General features: G+C 42.3%; 1 protein-coding gene across 2 annotated transcripts in view; it reads left to right on the forward strand.

The window, feature by feature from the left end:
• The window catches only part of acad8 (acyl-CoA dehydrogenase family, member 8), a 123,980-nt gene that overhangs the window by 94,278 nt on the left and 7,750 nt on the right, over window positions 1-21,952 (forward strand). For both annotated transcript variants that reach the window (XM_072592984.1, XM_072592985.1), the window contains one exon: window positions 11,204-11,306. In XM_072592984.1, coding sequence (XP_072449085.1) covers window positions 11,204-11,306 — 103 coding nt within the window. The remainder of the gene's footprint in view (window positions 1-11,203; window positions 11,307-21,952) is intronic.

Consider the following 21,952-nt stretch of genomic DNA (forward strand, 5'->3'; position numbering starts at 1 on the left):
GGCCTCGGGCAACTGTCTGTGTGGAATTTGCACATTCTCCCTGTGTCTGCGTGGGTTTCCTCCAGGTGGTCTGGTTTCCTCCCACAGTCCAAAGATGTGCAGGTCAGATGAATTGGCCATGTTAAATTACCAGTAGTGTATGTTATTAGTCAGGGGTAAATAATAGGGTTGGGGAATGGGTCTGGGTGAGTTACTCTTCGGAGGGTTGATGTGGACTTGTTGGGCCGAAGGGACTGTTTCCACATTGTAGGAATTCTTCAAAAAATCCCAATTAAACCTCATCAGATGACCAATAAATTACCTCATTGAGGTGAATAATTTGTAACAGGTCAAGTCATAATAGAAACTAAATATTTAATATAACTTATTTGACTTGAACAGATGGCAGAAAAAAGAAAGGAAGCCCAATCTACCACTCTAATTAAAATTATACTCACATAAAGACTCCAACTCCAGACTCTCACTCAAGGTTACAACAGACAAATGACAGATGTATTGACCCAGATATATTGGGTGGAAAAAATTACTGACAGAGCCAAATTCTGAAGACCTAAAGTCCAGATCGCAAGAATGGGTTAAATTGCCTTCCAAAGTTCATTTTGATTTCAGCAATATTGAACTGTGTTCTCTGTAAAGTGATGGCCATTCTTCACTTCATTTGTTTTTCCAGTAGACCTGTGTCTTATTACAATTCTTTCTTTTAAGCTTCCTTCTCTGTCCTTTTCACCTAGATAGAATAGGAGAGGGAGATGTGTTCATAATGCAAGATCTGAAATATCTCTGGCTGTCCTCCATCTGCAGATTTATAGCAAACCGAAGCTCAAGCAATCTGAGGACTGTTGTCAGGCTTAACTCAAAGATTCTTGGTGACAATTTCATAGTAGCAACCTCATTGCTTTGTAAAAAAGTATTGTCTAGTTTTGATCCCTGTATTTTTAAGGGGCTCTTGTGGTGCAGTGTTAGCATCTTTACCTCTATAATAACGCTGAACAAGTTGATTAGGAAAAAGCAATGTGCACCATTTGAATTTTCCAATTTGCAAAACTCTCCCGAGACCTCTGTCATGTAGCAGTGTTCAACTTCCATTACACGTTATCTAAATAGGTCTTTTATAATTTTGAAAAGTGTGGTGCTGGAAAAACACAGCAGGCCAGGCAGCATCCAAGGAGCAGGAGAATCAATGTTTCGGGCATAAGCCCTTCTTCAGGAATGTCTCCAGCATCTGCAGTCCTCACTTTCTCCTAGTTGATCTTTACCTACTGCAAATCCTCTTGCAAGGATGCCTACCTTGAAGAAGCTCTCCTCCTCCCTCTACAAGGATCTCAGTGAGTGCCTCTCTCACTGCACCCCCCAGGTCATCTCCTCTGCCCTGAAACTCTTCAGCCACGTCCTGAAACCGACTCGATCCCACAGCCACATCTCCTTCCTCAGCACCTGCCTATGGAACCGACTGATCCCGCACGGACTCCGGACTACGTTCAGACCAACACAATTTGGACCCAACCAGGACAACCAGTACCTGCAACAAATCCGAAGCCTCCAGCAACAGACCTCCCTCCGGATCCTCTGCTCCACGCTCGCAGCCATGCGCCGCTACCTACATTCCCTGCAGTCAGCCCTACACCAGCTCAGGACAACACTCTCACAGACCTGTAAAGGACCTCTACTCTTCTTCATCTTCAGAAGAATTCATACACTGAACAAACGTTTTTTTTCCTAGCCATATCGAACATCAAAGAAAGTAAATACAAACAACTTTCATGTACTCACCCCACACTCCGGATTCCACGACCTTTCCTGAACCTTCTCGCGACCTCCAGAACTGCTCGGGCGCCATTGCCCACGCGGCTGCTGCAGCCACCACCGCCGCATGGACAACAGCCACCACCAAACATGCAGCCTCCGTGATCGCCAGGAAGACCATTGCCGACAGATACATGGCTGCCGCAGGATCCATGACCACCAGGACCAGCGCCGTTTCTGCCCGGCACGCCACTTCCACCCCCAGAGTTGCCATCGCCACAGCCACTTCCGCCCCCGGTGACGTCACTCACCTGTTCAAGGACCACACTGCACACTATGCCGCCCCTCCACGCCGATCTCCGCCCCATGACTAACTCCGCCCCCACTCCCAGCTCCAGCCCAGCACCAGATCCTACCTCCCAGCCCTTCGGTATTTTCACTATCCCTCCAGACCTCCCCCTCTCTGAGGATGAACGATCAGTCCTCAGCAGAGGCCTCACCTTCATCCCCCTATGCTCCTGGATCAATGGGTTTGACATGCGGCTAGACATCGAGCATTTCTTCCACCGCCTTCACCTCTGCGCCTACCTCTTCAACCAGGACTCTCGCCCACCCTCTGACGACCCCTTCTCCCGCCTCCAACACACCCCATCCACCTGGACACCCCGTGCTGGCCTCTTCCCACCCTCGATCTCTTCATATCCAACTGCTGCCGCGACATTGACCGCCTCAACCTGTCCACCCCTCTCACCCACTCCAACCTCTCACCCTCACAACACACAGCCCTCCACTCCCTCCGCTCCAACCCCAACCTCACCATCAAACCGGCAGACAAGGGAGGCGCACTGGTAGTTTGGCGCACCGATCTTTCCACCGCTGAAGCTAGACTCCAACTCGCGGACACCTCCTCCTTCTGTCCCCTTGACCATGACCCCACCTCCCACCACCAAACCATCATCTCCCAGACCATCCATAACCTCATCACCTCAGGAGATCTCCCATCCACCGCCTCCAACCTCATAGTCCCACAACCCCGCACCGCCCGTTTCTACCTCCTGCCCAAATCCATAAACCTGACTGCCACGGCTGACCCATTGTCTCAGCCTGCTCCTGCCCCACCGAACTCATCTCTGCATACCTCGACACGGTCCTGTCCCCCTTAGTCCAAGAACTCCCCACTACTCTCATTCCTGAAGAAGGGCTTATGCCCAAAATGTCAATCCTCCTGCTCTTTGGATACTGCCTAGCCTGATGTGTTTTTCCAGTACCACACTTTTCAACTCTGGTCTCCAGCATCTGCAGTCCTCACTTTCTCCTAGTTGATTTTACAATTTTGACCAAGTGAAAAAGCATGAGGGTTAATATATTTTTAAATGAGGAAACATTAGTGGTGGATTGACTAAATGTTTAAGTGACAAATTGGTTCCAGCTACCAAGACTGCTGGTTGATGTTGACCTTCATGAATGTTGTTAGGGCTTCATTGACTCATGAAAGTATGCAATATTGCATCACACTGCTGACTTATGACATATAGATGATTGATACAATTTGAGAAATAAGAATATTTTAGAGTGTCTAGCCTCTGATCTGCCTAGTGTTCATGTGACTGGTCCAAATAAATTTGTGGTCAGTATTAACCCCCAAAAAATGAAGGTGGTGGATTTGTCAATGATAATACCATCGAGTGTCAAGAGAGGTGGTTGGACTGTTGGAGTTAGCCTTTGCCTGGCATTTGTAGTGTGAACATTACTTGCCATATATCAAGCCAAACCTAAATGTTGCCCATGTGGGCACAAACAGCTTCAGTATCTTCAATATTGTAATTGTGAACTGAACACTGCAATCATTGGTGTATATTTAATGATCTGATGAAACAGGGACGGCCACTGATGAAGCAGCTGAAGATATTTTGGCCCCGAGGAACTCCTAGAACAATGCCCTAAGTCCAACATCCACCAATTTCCAGAATGACCAACTTGCTGTCACTTCAGGCTATAGAGAGTTTAGATTAGATTACTTACAGTGTGGAAACAGGCCCTTCGGCCCAACAAGTCCACACCGCCCCGCCGAAGCGAAACCCACCCCTACATCTACATTTACCCCTTACCTAACACTATGGGCAATTTAGCATGGCCAATTCACCTGACCTGCACATCTTTGGACTGTGGGAGGAAACCGGAGCACCCGGAGGAAACCCACGCTGACACGGGGAGAACGTACAAACTCCACACAGTCAGTCGCCTGAGGCGGGAATTGAACCCGGGTCTCAGGCGCTGTGAGGCAGCAGTGCTAACCACTGTGCCACCGTGCCGCCCACCGTTCTTGATTTCCCTGGACTTCGGATTTTACTGGAATTTATTAATGCCATACTTTAGGTCAAAGGTAATCACTTTCATCTCAGCTCTGAATTTCTGTTCTTTTGTTCCTGTTTGAACAAAAGCAGGAATGAGCCCTGGAGTAATGTACTTCTGGTGGAACCCAATCTAAGCATTGGTGAACAGGTATGGTCATGTAAGTGGTCTTGATAGCACAGTTGACACATATACCATCACTTTTCTGATTAAAAGTAAACCGATTGGAAAGTAAATGGCTGGATTGGAGTTGTGTTGCTGTTTAAGGGCCAGGATGTATCCAGGCAGTTTTTCACATTATCAGGTAAATGTTGTGACTATGTTGGAGCATCTTAGCTATGAGACATACCTAGTTTTGAAGTAAAGGTCATCAACATTAAAGACCAGATTTTTTCAGAGTCCATACCCCATTGCTGGATCTAGTGCAGTCAGATGTTTCTTGATATCATGTGAAGTATATTGAATTGGCATCTAAGATGCTGGGGACCTCAGGAGGTGGTGAAGATGGATCATTCATTAGGCATTTCTCGCCAAAGATGGTTATGATTGTTTCAGTCTAGTTTTTTGCTCCCATGCAGGGTTTAGCTAATATTGGTGATGGATTGTTCACAAAACTGTCTCCTGTTGTTGAAGACCATAAGAAATAAGAAATTTATTAATGCCATAAATAGGCCATTCACCACCTGAAGCCTGCTCCACTATTCAATGTGTTCATGGCTGATCTGACATTCTTCACATCCACTTTCCCCATGACCCTTGATGTCCCTACTGATCAAGAATCTAAGTATCTCAGCTTTAAATATATACACAGACTCCTCATTGGAACCCCTTTATTTAGACATGATGCCTTCTGGTCCTTGACTTTCACCTGCTCAGAATTCACCTTATCAAGCCCTTAAGAATCCTATGTGTTTCAACATGATCACCTCTTGTTCTTTAAAATTCCACAGAGTAGGTTTCTACTTTTTCAACTTTTGCTCATAAGACCTCTATACTGGGGATCATGCTAGTGAACCTTCTATGGACTATCACTAGTGAAATAATAACTTTCCTTCAAGGGGACCAAAATGCCCTCAGTCCCCCAGGTGTGGTCTCATGATCAACTTGTACAGTTGCAAGTTCCCTACACTTAGATTCCAACACTCTTGAAATACAAACCAACATTCCATTAGCCTTCTTGACTTGTGCTAGCTTTCTCAGTTTCCTTCACAAGTACCCCAAATCCCTTTATATTGCAGCTTCTTGCAGTTTTTCTCTATTTATTTAAATAATCACTTTTACCTCCCATTCAAAATGACTAATTTTAGATTTTCCTGCTTGAATCCCTCTTGCGACTTGCTTTTCCACCCGCATACTGAGAAAGTCAATCGAGTGTTCCCCAATAGGAAACTCTGGATGAATGAGGACATACAGAACCTGCTAAAAACCAGGCGTGAGGCCTTCAGATCAGGAGGTGCACTCAAATATAAAGAATCCAAATATGACCTTCGCAGAGCCATTAAGACAGCCGGACCTATACTGATCCAAACTAGAGACCCAGACAGACACCCGGCGACTACAGCAAGGACTGAGTGACATTGCTGATTCTAAAAAGAGACAGTACAAGATGGCAGACGATGACACATCCACTCCAGATCCTCGCAAATATCCTCGCAAAGGCTTTTGCTAGTTCCCTTGCTGAGGTTTTAAACTAATATAGCAGAAGTTGGAAACCAAGTTGTAGGCTTAGATGGGTCAGATTCTGATCAGGAAATGAGGTAGAACATTAGGATGTAGTCAGTGACTGGGAAAGACAAAAGAAACCAGGATTAAAAAGCATTCAGCAAAGGAATTGACAGATATGAGCTGCTCATTCTTCAATACAAGAAGTATTACAACCAAGGCAGATGGACTAAGGGTTGGGGGTTAAAATATTAGCATGGATTCAGAATTGGTTGACAGACAGGAAATAGAGGGTGGTTTAGTGGGTATTTTTCTCTGTGGCAGGCAGCAATTAGTAGGTAACACAAAGATCGGTACTTGTACCCCAGCTATTCATATTTTCTTCTACGGGTTGAGTTTTGTGATATAAGTGTGGATGTGTACAAGTGTGCTTGTATAAAAGGTATGCAAACTGTCCTTGTATACCAGTTAATGAAAGTCGACAGGCAGGCACAACAAGCAGTTGTGAAGGCAAACAGTATATTAGTCTTCAATGCAAGAGGCTTTGAATTCAGAAGTAGGAGTGTCTTACTGCAGTTGTACAGAGTCTTAAAGAGACCATGCCTGGAATATTGTTTGCAGTTTTGATCTCCCTACCATATTTGCCACACAGGGAGTGCAGTGGAGGTTCACTTAGCTATTCCTGTGAGGAGTGATTGGTTCAACTGGGCCTATATTAGTTCGAATTGAGAAAGATAAGAAGGAGTCTGATTTGAAATTTATAATGGTCCAACAGGACTTGACAGATTAGATCCAGAGATGAATTTTTCCCTGGTTGGGAAGTGTAGAACAAAAGTGTAGAACAGTCTCAGTTTAAGAGGGAAACCATTTAGGACAGAGATAAGGAAAACTTGCTTCCCATGAACCTGTGAAATTCTCAAAATCTGAAGTCTATGGAGGCCAAGAAATGGAATATATTCAAATTTTTGTTTAGATTTTAAAGGCATCATGAGGAGTGGGGTGAAAGTGAGAATTGAAAACAGCGGAGTGATCATGATCCTATTGAATGCTGGAGCTGAATTGCTTACTCCTGTTCATACTTTCTATATTTCTATGTGTTGGACAGGAAATAAGTTATCTTTTTGGCCTATCAGTGGGGGTACAACTAGAAGACCATATGATTGTAAGGTAACATTCAGAATAATGGTGGTGAATAATACATGACAATCCAGAGAGTGGACTTCAGTCGGGTAAGAATACACCTGGGCAGGATTGACTAGAACGAGACGTTGATGGAAAAAACAGTGTTCGAGCAATGGGCTACCTTTAGAGAGGAGATGGCTCAGATATGATCAGGTTGTATTCTCTCAAATGGCAGTGGTAGGATCAACAAAACTGAGCTCCCTGGATGACGAAGGAAATAAACATAAGCGCACTTTTATTTCTGTGTCAGGTGGAAATTAAGATAAAAAGAAAATGTGTGCTTCTGTCAAGTGTCTGATAGAAAATAAAACAGAAAACTACAAGAAACGCTGAAGGTTCACAAGTAAAAAAAATCAAATAAAAGCAAAAAGGAATTATGAGAAAGGGCATGTCCAAACACCATCTCTGGAAATATACATAGTTTAAAAAGCAACTGGTAAAAGGAGATATAGGGCTGATCAAAAACCAGAAAAGAGATTTATATCTGCAGGCGGGCTAAGTTGTTAAATGAACATTTAGCATCATTTGCCTTTATCAGAAAGGAAGATGTTAGCCAGGCCATGCTGACAGAAGAGGAAACTGTCACTAGAAAGTTTCAAAATTGATGAGGAAGAGTGTCAAGTAGACTATTGGTACTTTAAAGAAAAGAAATCAAAGACCTGCAGATGCTGGAAATTAGAAACAAAAACAGAAATTGCTGAAAAAACAGCAGTAAACCCACTGGACCCGAAACATTACTCTGCTTTCTCTCCACAGATACTGCCAGACCTGCTGTGTTTTTCCTGTAATTTCTGCTTTTGCTATTGGTATTTATGATTGTCAAGGCACTCGAACTGAACGAGATTCATTCAAGGATTTTAAAGGATATGAGGGTAGAAATTGTAGGGGTATTGGCTAGAATCTTTCTGCCTTCTGTTGGTTCAGGGCAGTTGCCAGAAGACCAGAAAATTGTAGACCTTATGGCCTTGTTTAAGTAAGGCTGTAAGGATACGGTTAGCAATAGCAGACCACTCAGTTTAACATTGAGTTAACTTCAGGAGTTAGTATGGATTTCAAAAGAGGAAACAATGTTTGACTAACTTGCTGGAGATTTTTGAAGATGTAACAGAATTTTGAAGATGTAACAAAAGCTTGCTGAGAGTAAAGCTGTTGGTGTACATGGACTTCCAGAAGGTCTTTGGTACTATGCTGCACAATAGACTTGAGTAAACCTCATGAAATAAGGTGGCAGGTCAGTAGCAAGGTGGATGCAAAATAGGCTGAGTGATAGGAAATGGGAAGTAATGGTCAATGGGTATTTTGCTGGTGAGAGGAAAGTTTGTGGTGAAATTCCTAAAGTATTAGGTCCATTGCTTTTCTTGACAAATATTAATGATCTAAATATTGGTGTACACGGGGCAATTTCAAAGTTTGCAGGTGACAAAAATGTGAATTGTAAGGATAACACCGAAAGGACATAGATAATTTTCTGGAGTGGGTGGATAAGTGGTAGATCAGTTTCAGTGTGAAGTAGTATGGAGTGATGCTCTTTGGTCGGAAAATGTTGAAAGATGATACAAAATAGGGAGTACAATTTTTAAAGTGGGTGCAGGAGCAGTGGGACCTGTATGTATATGCAGATTATTGACTGTGACAGGACAGTGGAGGGAGCAGGAAATAAAGTGTACAGTTTCCTTGGCTTTTTTGTTATGGACTAGACCAGACCCCTAGACCCTAACTTCCCTTATTTTTAAAGGCAAATGTGAAGTGCCTGTTCCAGATGCAATGCGACTGGTCAAACTATTCAATGTTAAGCAAAACACTATTTATTTAAACACTAGTTAAAATACAAGGTTTGTGTAAAGATTTGTAGCTCAGGTGCTGGTTGCAGTTGTTATGGGTATGTTCACCGAGCTGAGAAGTTGGGTTGCAGATATTTTGTCCCCTGTCTAGGTACCATCCTCAGTGCTATGGAATCCCCTGTGAAGCGCTGCTATACTATGTCAGTTGGTATTTATTTGGTTTTATTCCCACTGCTTTCGGTTGCAGTTTCGGTTTGCTCATTGCAGTGACTGGTATACTGAATATAGGTCTATGTGTTTATTGATGGAGTCTGTGGATGAATGCCATGTTTCTAGAAATTCTCTGGCTGTCCTCAGTTTGGCTTGTCCTGTTGTGTTACACAACACAACAAGAATAGGACAAGTCAAACAGAGGACAGCCAGAGAATTTCCAGAAACATGGCACTCATCCAGAGACTGCATCAATAAACACATTGACCTAGACCCAGTATACCGACCACTGCAACGAACAAACAGAGCCGGCAACCAAAAGCAGCAATAGCGAAACCAAATAAATTCTAACTGACACAGTACAGCAGCGCTTCACAGCAATAAGAACGTCACCTAGAAAGAGGGCAAATTGTCTGTAAACCAACTTCTCAGCTCGGCGAACATACACACAACTGCAGCTAGTTAAAATATAACCAAAGGAGGAGGAATTTAGAATAAAATCTCAATTGGAAAAACTTAACTGAATAATAAATACAGTAATGATTACCAATTAACTCTTCCAATACAGTAACATCCCACAAACACACCCCTTGGCAAAAAGGCAGATTCTGACACAAATTCTCTCATCCAGGAAGAAAAAAACAGAAAGAGAAAATTCAGAGATAGTAGCAGCCAAAAGACATTCACTAAAGCTTCTAAGACAATAGATAATAGGTGCAGGAGTAGGCCATCCTGCCCTTCGAGCCTGCACCACCATTCAATATGATCATAGCTGATCATCCTCAATCAGTATCCTGTTCCTGCCTTATCTCCATAACCCTTGGTTCCACTATCCTTGAGAGCTCTATCCAACTCTTTTTTTAAACAAATCCAGAGACTGGGCCTCCACTGCCTTCTGGGGCAGAGCATTCCACACAACCACCACTCTCTGGGTGAAGAAGTTTCTCCTCATCTGTGTCCTAAATGGCCTACCCCTCATTTTTAAGCTGTGTCCCTCTGGTTCGGGACTCGCCCATCAGCAGAAACATGTTTCCTGCCTCCAGAGTGTCCAATCCTTTAATAATCTTATATGTCTCAATCAGATCCCCTCTCAGTCTTCTAAACTCAAGGGTATACAAGTCCAGTCGCTCCAATCTTTCAACATAAGATAGTCCCGCCATTCCAGGAATTGACCTCGTGAACCTACGCTGCACTCCCTCAATAGCCAGAATGTCTTTCCTCAAATTTGGAGACCAGAACTGCATACAATATTCCAGGTGCGGTCTCACCAGGGCCCTGTATAGTTGCAGAAGAACCTCTTTGCTTCTATACTCAATCCCTCATGTTATGAAGGCCAGCATGCTATTAGCTTTCTTCACTCTGTTGAGTCCCAATAGATTCTGCTTAAAGCGAAACCTAAAAAACCCAGACATCTTGACCTGAGAGATCTTGATCGCACCCATTCAGGCTGATTTTTAAAAAGAAACCAAGGCCTCTCAAGTTGTTTACTCCAATGGTTCTGGTTCTGTGCCTCTGCCTTACAACTTCTCTTAGAAATCATTTTGTCCTTTATTGTTTTGAAAAGTCACAGCATTGTCACATGATGAGTGATGGCATAGAGTACACAAGCAATGAGATGACATTGAACTTGAATAAAACGCTTCTTATATCTCAGCTGGAATACTATAGATGTGATGTGAATACATTGAAAAGAGTAATTTACAAGAATGGTTCCAGGGATGAGAAATTTCACTTATGAGGATAGATTAAAATAGTTGGGACTGATTTCCTTAGAGAAAAGAAGGCTAATGAGAGATCTGATAGTGATTTTCAAAATCATGAGTGGGCTGTACAGAGTATATAAGGACAAACTGTTCCCACTTGGGAAAGGAATAAGAGGGCTTAGATTTAAAGCGATTTACAAAAAGAGCAAAGGTGATGTGGGAAAAAACTTTTTCACCTAGAGAGTGATTGGGGTATGGAATGCACTGCCTGGAAGTATGGTGTGGGTAGGTTCATTTGAGGCATTCAAAAGAGCATTGGATGATTATTTGGATAGATTAATATGAAAGGGTATGAGGACAAAGCAGGAGATTGGTATTAGGAAATAATGCTCATTTGAAGAGCTGGTGCGGGCACAATAGCCCAAATGGCTGCCTCCCTATACTATAAGACTTCTCTGATTCGGTGATATTCTACAACTTCATTAAAAATTAATAATATGCATAAAAATACATCTTTATGAAGAAAATAGACTAATACAAAAACTATAAAATAAATTCTGTCTCAAACAGATCTGTAATCAAGCGCTGCAGATGCACGGTGGTTATGGTTATCTAAAGGATTACGCTGTACAACAGTTTGTTCGAGATATCAGGGTGCATCAGATCCTAGAGGGTAAGTATTTATATAATTTTTAGACTGATACAATATCAACTTAAATTGGTGATTCTAGAATAACATATTTTGCAGTGTCTGCATTCATTCTGGTTACAATCATCCTTATACCCAGCTTGAAGCTGCTTATTCACATTATAATGTTCAGTCAGATTTGACGAAAGCTATATTCAGACCACACACTACATTTCTCAATTTTGCTGTTTTTACAGTATTCCTGCGACAAGGTGAGCCTTGTTTGACTGATATGCTCTTTTTTTATCAGCTGAAATGTAAATCTGGCTTTTGTAGTCAATTATAATTCTACACTGACATACTCAAATGGCAATAACTAATTTACATGAGTTGAAATGAAAAATGCTTGGCCTTTCAAAGGTGTGTGTTGCTATAATGCTCAACATATTAGAGATTGGAGTAATATGAAAAAGACATGTGCAGGAGAGCCAGCTTGTATAAACAGAACATGAATGCAGAAGCAGAAAGTCAGATTATAGTATTTGTTCAGTGCTGTACTACATACTAGCATGAGTAAGGATATCATCTTACTGTTACCAAAACTGGAAGGTTTGAGTTGTAAGGAGAGGCTGGATAGACTGGGACTTTTTTCCCTGGAATGTAAGAGGCTAACAAGTGTCTTGTTGAGGTTTATAAAATCACCAAGGGGCAGTTTAGGAAACCTGGTCAGCATGGATGGGTTGAGCAGAAGGGCCTATTTTCATGCTGTATACCTGTATGACATCTGGATGCCCCTTTGGCCCATCATGTACCTGTGTGGACTCTTTAAAAGATATTATGATCCCAGCTGATGGAATTACTGGATCCCAGAATTAAATCTGGCTTGGTAGATCATATGTTTAATTTTCTTTTAGTGATATTTAATCACAGCGATATATTCACATGAAGCTGTAGATGGTGCTTAACAGCAAAGCATAAGATTATTACAAAAAAGAGACAAAGAAAATCACCAAGTGATATAGAAGACAGTTTAGAAAGAATTTAACACAAATAGCAAAAGTTTAAACCTGTTTCCCAACCTAAGCCATTATAGAGTCGATTCTAGAGAAATGTCACTCCTATCTCTGTTTTCCCAATCTTTACTTAAGCTTTTCCTTTCCTTTGGCCTTTGAAACCTTTTCTTCACAATTTCTTTGTGCCTGAAGGCGTGGGCTTATCATAATCTTGATTATCTGAACATTTTCAGTTCTAACAACTTGAAAGTTACTATGCAAATTCTTTCTTCGAAGCTCCATTGACTAGAAACCACTTGTGGTGTGTTGTCAATGTTAATTCAGGACTGGATGAGGAAGAAGAGAAAGGCTTTCACCAAATCCAAAGGTACAATTCAGCTTCAGCTCTAGAGAATATAGGAAGTGCAAGAGGGAACTTAAAGCAATTAGAAGAGCACAAAGGGGGCATGAGAAAGGACTTGCAAACAGGATTAAGGAGAATCCTAAAATATTTATGAATACATTAAAGGGAAGAGATTAATTAGGGAAAGAGTAGGAACTAAGGGGACAATCTGTGTGTGGAGATGCAGGATATTTGAAGGTGTTAAATGAATAAATTAAGGGAATTGAGGAAAAGGAGCTGTGAGGATCTTGCACAGCTTGACATAGGGAATGGGGCGTGTGGGGCACTTGCTTTCATCAGTCATAGCATAAAGTATCAGAGCAAGGAATTAATGTTGGAGTTGTACATGGTCAAAAATCACACAATACCAGGTTCCAACCCAATCCACATTAGAGTTGTACAGATCATTTGTCAGGCCACATCAGGAGTACTGTGTTCAGATCTGGTCACCTCACTACAGGAATGCTGTGATAGCACTGGATGTCGTACTGGGGAGGTTCACCAGGATGTTGACCAGAGTGGAGAAATTGAGAAATAAGGAGAGACTAGATAGGCATGGAATATTTCTTTTGAGCAGCAAAATCTGAGGGGAGACATGATTGAGGTGTATAAGATTTAGGGCTCCGGACAGGGTGAAAGTCATTCCCCTTGGATGAGGGTGTCAATAATAAAGGGGCAGAGTTTTCTGGTAAGGAGCAGGAGATCCAGAAGGGATTTGAGAAAAATCATCAGCGGGTGATGGGAATGTGGAATGCACTGCTTGGGAAGGTAGTAGAGGCTGGAAAATGTACAACTTTGAAAAAATATTTGGATGAGCACTTGAAATATCATAACACTCAAGGTTATGGGACAAGTGCAGGAAATTGGGATTAATGCACCTTTTGTGGGAGTTATTGTCAGTACAGACTCAATGGGTTGAAGGATCTTTTCTGCACTGTATGTCTCTGACTGGTTCCCCTGAACTATACATTTCTTCTGAACTAAAAATCTTGATTCTTCTGTTGCAAAATCAAATCAAAACTTATGGCAATGTTATGTTTCAAACAACAAAGAACATTACAGCACAGAACAGCTCCTTTGGCCCTTCAAGCCTGCGCCAATCCAGATCCTCTATCTAACCCTGCCACCTGTTTACTAAGGATCTGTATCCCTTTGCTCCCCGCCCATTCATGTATCTGTCTAGATACATCTTAAATGTCGCTATCGTTCCTGCCTCACCACCTCTGCTGGCAACACATTCTAGGCCCCCACCACCCTCTGTGTGAACTTTCTGCATATCTCCCCTAACTTTTCCCCTCTCACTTTGAACTTGTGACCCCTAGTAATTGAGTCCTCCACTCTGGGAAAATGTTTCTTGCTATCTACCCTGTATACACCTCTCATGATTTTATAGGCCGCAATTAGGTCCTCCCACAGCCTCCATCTTTCCAATGAAAATAATCTTAATCTACTCGACCTTCCCTCAACGTTAGCACCTTCCATACCAGGCAACATCCTGGTGAACCTCCTCTGCACCCTATCCAAAGCGTCCACATCCTTTTGGTAATGTGGCGACCAGAACTATACGCAGTTTTCCAAATGGGGCCGAACTAAAGTCTTATCCAACTGTAACATGACCTGCCGTTTCTTGTACTCAATACTCCACCCTGTGAAGGAAAGCATGCCATATGCCTTCTTCACCACTCTACTGATCTGCATTGCCACCTTCAGGGAACAATGGACCTGAACACCCAGGTGTCTCTGTACATCAATTTCCCCCAGGGATTTTCCATTTACTATATAATTCGCTCTTGAATTCAGTCTTCCAAAATGCATCACCTTGCATTTTCCTGGATTGAATACCATCTGCCATTTCTCTGTCCAACTCTCCAATCTATTTATATTCAGCTGTATTCTCTGAGACCCCTTCACTATCTGTTACACCACCAATTTTAGTGTCATCCGCCAACTTGCTAATGAGGCAACCTACACCTTCCTCCAAATCATTTATGTATATCACAAACAACAGTGGTCCCAGCACAGATGGAACACCATTTTGAGAAATATCCTTCCACTGCTACTCTCTCTGCTGTTGCCCAACCAGTTCTCTATCCATCTAGCTAGAACACCCTGGACCCCATGCAATCAGCCTACCATGGAGAACCATATCAAACGCCTTACTAAATTCCATGTATATGACATCTGCAACCCTTCCCTAATCAATCAATTTTGTCACTTTTGTTTCCTCTTTATACTATTGAGTTTTTGATTAATCTCACAGATTAACACTTAAGAAGTTCTCTAGATACTTGATTGCAGTCACAAGCCTGCTCAGCTCAGTTAGCTGGATGGGCTGGTTTGCAATACCACATGATGCCAACAGCATGGGTTCAATTCCTGTACCATCTGTGGTTACCATGAAGGACCTACTTTCTCAACCTCATCCCTTACCTGATGTTTGGTAACCATCAATGTTAACCAAGGACTTGTCATCTCTCTCTTTAGAGAGAGCAGCTGTATGTTTCTCTGAGACTATGGCAATTTTACTTTCTATAGTCAGGGTGTATATAGGAACAGGAGTTAGTCCCTTGAATCTCAGTGAGATTAAGGCCTAAATCCATATACCTGTCTTTGACCCATATTCCTTAATACCTTTGCTTAACAAAAATGCATTTATCTCCGGTTGAAAATTAACAACTGATTCTGCACCCACTGCCATTTGCAGAAGAAAGATCCAAATATTTGCCATAGTTTGTGTGTAAAAGTGTTTCCTAACATTTCTCCTGAGTGGTTTGACTGTAATTCTCAGACAATCTCCCAGTACTAGAAATGACATAGTTGACATTTATTTACCCTATCTTTTCCTATTAGTATTTTGAAGAATTTGATCAGATCATTTCATAGCCTTCTAAATTCTAGAGTAAATTGGCCTAATTTCTATAATCTCTCCTCATAACTTAACCCCTGAAATCCAGGTATCATTCTTGTCAAACCTTCATTGTAATTTTTTCAGGCCAATATATCCTTTCGAAGGTTGGTGCCCAGGTCTGCACTCAGTGCTCCATGTGTATTTAGATCACTGCAAAATTTGACTTTCTGACCTTTAAGAAAGCTTGATGGAAATGTCCAAATTTGTCTGCTTCCATTTTAAAATCGAACTTCCAAAAATAATTATTATATCCTATGTACTTCTCATCGCAAAATGCTATCCAATACCTTTGAAAAATTTTTGCTTCAAATCATAATCATTGCAACAACAAAACCGCTTGTATTAATTTAACACCTTTAATGTAATGAACTACCCCAAGGCAATTCACTGGAAAAATATAAAACAAAGTATATCACCAAGAAAAGAAGGAAATTCTACGCTTAATGACCAAAAGGATTTGGCAGAGTTCAATTTTAAGGAGTGCCTTAAAGGAGGAAAATGTGATGGAGAAATGTAGGGAGGATGTTATTAAGCATGAATGGCTGAAGACACAGTCATCAAAGGTTACACAGTTTAAATTGAGGGTGTACAAGTGGCTAGAATTAGAGATATTTGGATATCTTTGTAGATTGTGATGCTGAAGGAGAGTTAGGGAAGTTAGGGAATTAGGAGAGTTACAGAGATAGGGAAAGAACATAAGGGGTTTGAAAACCAGAATGAGATTTTTAATTTAATATGATGCTTGAGAACCAGTATACATCACTGAGCCTATGTGTGATGGGGAATTGGACTCAATGAAAATTAACTAGATAAAGACAAGGACTGCAGATGCTGGAAACCAGACTCTAAATTAGAGGGGTGCTGGAAAAGCACAACAGGTCAGGCAGCATCCGAGGAGCAGGAAAATCCCTCTATTCCTAATGAAGGGCTTTTGCCCGAAACGTCAACTTTCCTGCTCCTCGGATGCTGCCTGACCTGCTGTGCTTTTCCAGCACCACTCTAATCTAGAGTCAATAAAAGTTAAGTCAAGGGCAGAGTTTTGGATTAGACAAATTTATAAAGTTGAGAATGTTGGAGACCAAGCAAGAGTGGATTACAGTCATTATATCTAGAGGTAGTAATGCATGATGAGGGTGTCACTAATAGATAAGTTGAGATGGAAATGATCACACAGTAACAGGTAATAATAGTCAGTCTTAATGATTGCATATAGATGCTTACCAGTACTGCATATCAGATATATAGTCTGATAATTTAACAACACTGATTGAGACAACTAATGATGAGCTACTGCTGTGCATTGTCAGAGTCTGTGTTAATAATAATGCTATGTGTTCAGATGCTGTTTTGTTGGGCACCATATAGGTGAGAAATAGGAGGGAGCCAAGAATATTCCTTGGGTAATGCCAGGGGTGAAGTTCAGGAGCAGGAAGAGAAGGTGTTGCAAATGATTTTCTTTCTCAATTTTGCATGGTAAGGAAGGAGAGCTTAAATTGAGAATGGGGCACAGCCCAAGTGAGGATATAGTTTAGTGGAAAAGAAATCTGAAAGAACTGCAGATGCTGTAAATCAGAAACAAAAACAGAAATTGCTGGAAAGGTTCAGCAGGATCAGCATCTGTGGAGAGAAATCAGAGTTAACTTTTTGAGTCAAGTGACCCTTCCTTAGAACTGATGGTAGCTAGGAAAATAGGGTGGGAGGGAGGGGTAAGGAGTAAATGGTAAGTGATGATGAGCCCATAGATAGAGAAGAACAATTGGACAGACAATGGAATGGCGAATGATCTGGCTAAGAGAATGAACAGCTGTCATGGGGGTAGTTAGTGGATAACAATGTATTGTGTGTAATAGCAGCCTATGTAATAAAAGGCCTGGTCTGTTGGGGTTGGGGTAGGGACACAGAAGAGCTCAAGCCCTGAAGTTATTGAACTCTATTTTGAGTCCAGAAGGCTGCAGTGTTCCCAAGAGGAAAATGAAGTGCCGTTCTTCCAGCTTGCTGTGAACTTTGCTGGAGCACTGTAAGAAGCCTGAGATAAAGATGTTGGCCAGAGAGTAGGGTGGCGTGTTGAAGTGGTGGGCACCTGGATACTCAGGATTATTTTGCGGACAGAAGTTGGGTGTTCTGCGAAGCAGTCACCCAGTTTGTGCTTCGTTTCCCCAATGTAGAGGAGGCAATATTGTGAGCCACAATTACAGTAGACTAGGGGAGGCAATAGCCGAGTGGCATTATCGCTGGACTATTAATCCAGAGACTCGGGTAATGTTCAGGTGACATGGGTTCGAATCCTGCCATGGCAGATGGTGGAATTTGAATTCAATAAATAACAGCACTCATGAATCCGTTGTCAATTATTCAGGAAAAACCTGTCAGATTTATAATGTCCTTTGCAGAATGCCATCTTTATCTGGATTGGCCTACATGTGACTCCAGACCCATAGCAATGTGGTTGATTCTTAAATGCCCTGTGGGCAATTAGGGATGGGCAATAAATGCTGGCCTAGCCAGAAATCCCCCTTATCCATTGAATAAATAACTAGATTGCGTGAAGTGTAGGTGAAGTGCAACTTCACCAGGAAGGTGTGTTTGGGCCATTGGATACTGAGGAGGAAGGAAGTAAACAGGGGAAGGTGATGTGAGGCTGTGGTGGGATGGGCATTGGGAACGAAGGAAGAGTGGAGCAGGGTGTCCCAGAGGGAACAGTCCCTATGGAAGGCTGACAAGGGAGGGAAGAAAAATAAGTGACTGGTGGTGGTAGAAATGATAGTAATGATCCTCCTGGATGTGGACGCTAGTGGGATGGTAAGTGAGGACAAGGGGGACCCTATTGCTGTTGCGGGAGGGAAGAGAGGGGATAAGGATGGAAATGCAGGAGATGCATCAGAACCAGCTGAGGGCATTATCAGCTATTGTGCTGGGGAATCCTTGATTGAGGAAGCAGGTGGTCATTCTGGAGGCTTCCATGTAAAATTTGGCTTCATTGGAACAGATGCAACAGAGACAAAGGAACTGGGGGGGAGAATGGACGAGAGTCTTTACAGGAAGCAGGGTGTGAGGATGTATAGTCAAGGTAACTGTAGGAGTTGGTGGGTTTATGGTGGATATTGGTGGCCAAATTATCCCCAGATATGGAAACAGAGATGTTGTTATGATGCTGCCACTATAAGAGGTTATTTTGTCCTGGCTTTTTTTTTTGAAGAGAGGTTATAAGGCTGAGGTGATGAGCTGTCTCTAAGAAAGTAAACAATCTGTGAGGCCTTGGGTTTTTGTTTGAAGTTGGAACAATGGAAGCAGTCTGGATGTGGCCAACTGTCTCAGTCTAGGTTTTCTAGTCTTTTTTTTCCGATTTTATGTTTAGTTTTAAGGAGAAAACTTTGGGGTCTCTGAAGAGTTTAGTGATTCAGTGAGTGTCTCCGATCTACTTGATCTGAATTTTCTCTTGTTGTTTGTTCCTCCTGGATTGGAGAACTGCATGTGAGAATCTGTGTCTGAACTTGCCTTTTTGCCAATTGGTGTGTTTATGGGATGTTACTATATTGGAACAATTAATTAGTAATCATTACTGTATCTATTATTCAGTTAAGTTTTCCAAAAATTAAGTTATTCAAAATTCCTCTTTTGCTTGTATTTTAACTATGGATTAGACTGGTGCTGGAAAAGCACAGCAGTTCAGGCAGCATCCGAGAAGCAGGAAAATTGACATTTCGGGAAAAAGCCCTTCATCAGGAATACCTTGTATTTTAACTATGGTGTTTAAACAAATTGTGTTTTGCTTACCGTCAAGTAGTTTGACTAGTCACATCACGGCCCTTCACATCTACCTTTTAAAAAGAGAAATAGTTAGGGTCTAGGCTTCCTTCTTAAAATATGTTGAGACGGTCTGTTCTGGTCCATAACAATTCCAATGAAGGGGGAAGTTAGAAATGGACCAGATGAGAGCAGTTTGGAAATTGGAAGCAAAATCAATTCCGGATGAGAGGGGGAAGCAGTACCAACGATACCAATGATGTACTAGAGAAAGAGTTGCGGGTCGGGGCTGGAACACAGTGGAATGAGGAATGTTCCATGTATCCCACAAAGACACAGGCATAACTGGGATCCTGAAGAACATGAGAGGAGTTAAAAGTTGTTCAGGGTGAGGATGAGCTTGACCAAGTGGAGGAGGCTGAAGGTGGGGATGGTTCAGGCCTTTGTTCCAGGAAGAAGCAGAGAGCCCTGAACCATCCTGGTGAGAGATGGATGCGTAAAAGGATTGCACATTCACAATAAAGAGGAGGCAGGGACTTTGGAGGCAGCTTGGGAATTTAGTACAGAGAGAATGAGGTGCTTTTTACTCAATTTTTTGGCTTATTGTCTGCAAGATTTTTTCTCAAGATAAAGTACAGGATCAGTGCCTAGCACAAAACAAAGTGTGACATTACAGGAATTCCATAAGTTCATTGTTTGATAATAGCTATTTGACTGTTGAATAACTAAATGAATAAAATAAAGATGTCAGGCCAAGCAATGTGTTGTACCTGCACGATGTCGAAGTTGGTGGACCCCATCATGGTTCATAGTGACCGCATCTGGAGCAAGTGTTGGTCATCAGAGTTAATGAACTAAGTCCAAGTTGCAAACACTGTGACACATCAGGGAGGGACAGTACCCAGGACACTGTTTTAGGAGACAGTCACACCCCTTAGAACATAGAACATAGAACATAGAACAATACAGCACAGAACAGGCCCTTCGGCCCACGATGTTGTGCCGAACTTCTATCCTAGATTAAGCACCCATCCATGTACCTATCTAAATGCCGCTTAAAGGTCGCCAATGAATCTGACTCTACCACTCCCACGGGCAGCGCATTCCATGCCCCCACCACTCTCTGGGTGAAGAACCCACCCCTGACATCTCCCCTATACCTTCCACCCTTCACCTTAAATTTATGTCCCCTTGTAACACTCTGTTGTACCCGGGGAAAAAGTTTCTGACTGTCTACTCTATCTATTCCTCTGATCATCTTATAAACCTCTATCAAGTCACCCCTCATCCTTCGCCGTTCCAACGAGAAAAGGCCGAGAACTCTCAACCTATCCTCGTACGACCTACTCTTCATTCCAGGCAACATCCTGGTAAATCTTCTCTGCACCCTCTCCAAAGCTTCCACATCTTTCCTAAAGTGAGGCGACCAGAACTGCACACAGTACTCCAAATGTGGCCTAACCAAAGTCCTGTACAGCTGCAACATCACCTCACGACTCTTGAATTCAATCCCTCTGCTAATGAACGATAATACTCCATAGGCCTTCTTACAAACTCTATCCACCTGAGTGGCAACCTTCAAAGATCTATGTACATAGACCCCAAGATCCCTCTGTTCCTCCACCTGACCAAGAACCCTACCATTAACCCTGTATTCCGCATTCTTATTTGTTCTTCCAAAATGGACAACTTCACACTTGGCAGGGTTGAACTCCATCTGCCACTCCTCAGCCCAGCTCTGCATCATATCTAAGTCCCTCTGCAGCCGACAACAGCCCTCCTCACTGTCCACAACTCCAGCTATCTTTGTATCATCTGCAAATTTACTGACCCACCCTTCGACTCCCTCATCTAAGTCATTAATAAAAATTACAAACAGGTTAACTATCTTGAATTTGGTTACAGACAGAAGGATGTGACTACAGATGAAGCAGGTAGAGGGATGCAGAAGTTAGTGCTGAAGGGTCCTCGGTCTTTACACTCATCTTAACAGATTCAATATCCTTGTTCCCTGTGTTGACAAGAGCAGGGACTGTAGGGAGGATGTGAAAACTGACTATAGCACATGTGGTAGAGGGTAAAATTCAAGAGGCGGGAGAATGTAGAAATGTAGGTGTAATCGAAGATAATATAATCAGGAGGATAGACACTACTCTACGTAGTCAGAATTGTGAGGTCTAAAGGCACTGATGACTGCCTAGTGCCCAGGTTCAGGATATCACATCTGCATAGCAGAGGAACATGGAGTGAGAGGGGAAAGATACAGTTGTCATAGTCTATGGAGGTACCAATGATATAGGCAGAAAGAGGATCTGTTGAGGGATTCGATCAGCCCGGGGTTAAAATGAAAAGCAGCATCAAGAACTAGTGAGCAGATGTGTTTTTGCAACAATCCAATGATGTTTTAATGTCACCTTTCCTGAGACTAGCTTTTAGCTTCCAGTTTGTATTGATTAAATTGGCATGATGGGATTTGAACCTATGTCCCTAAAGTATTAGGCTACGCCCTTGTGTTACTAGTCCAGAGATATTAAAACTATGTCACTATCCCCCACATAAATGTGATCTTGCTTCTTATGGTCACAGACTTTATTCCTCTTTCTACCAGAAAGTTCATAGCATCATTGAGTCATAGAGCCAGAGA

This window comes from Chiloscyllium punctatum, chromosome 23 (assembly GCF_047496795.1).
Source record: "Chiloscyllium punctatum isolate Juve2018m chromosome 23, sChiPun1.3, whole genome shotgun sequence".
NCBI lineage: Eukaryota > Metazoa > Chordata > Chondrichthyes > Orectolobiformes > Hemiscylliidae > Chiloscyllium > Chiloscyllium punctatum.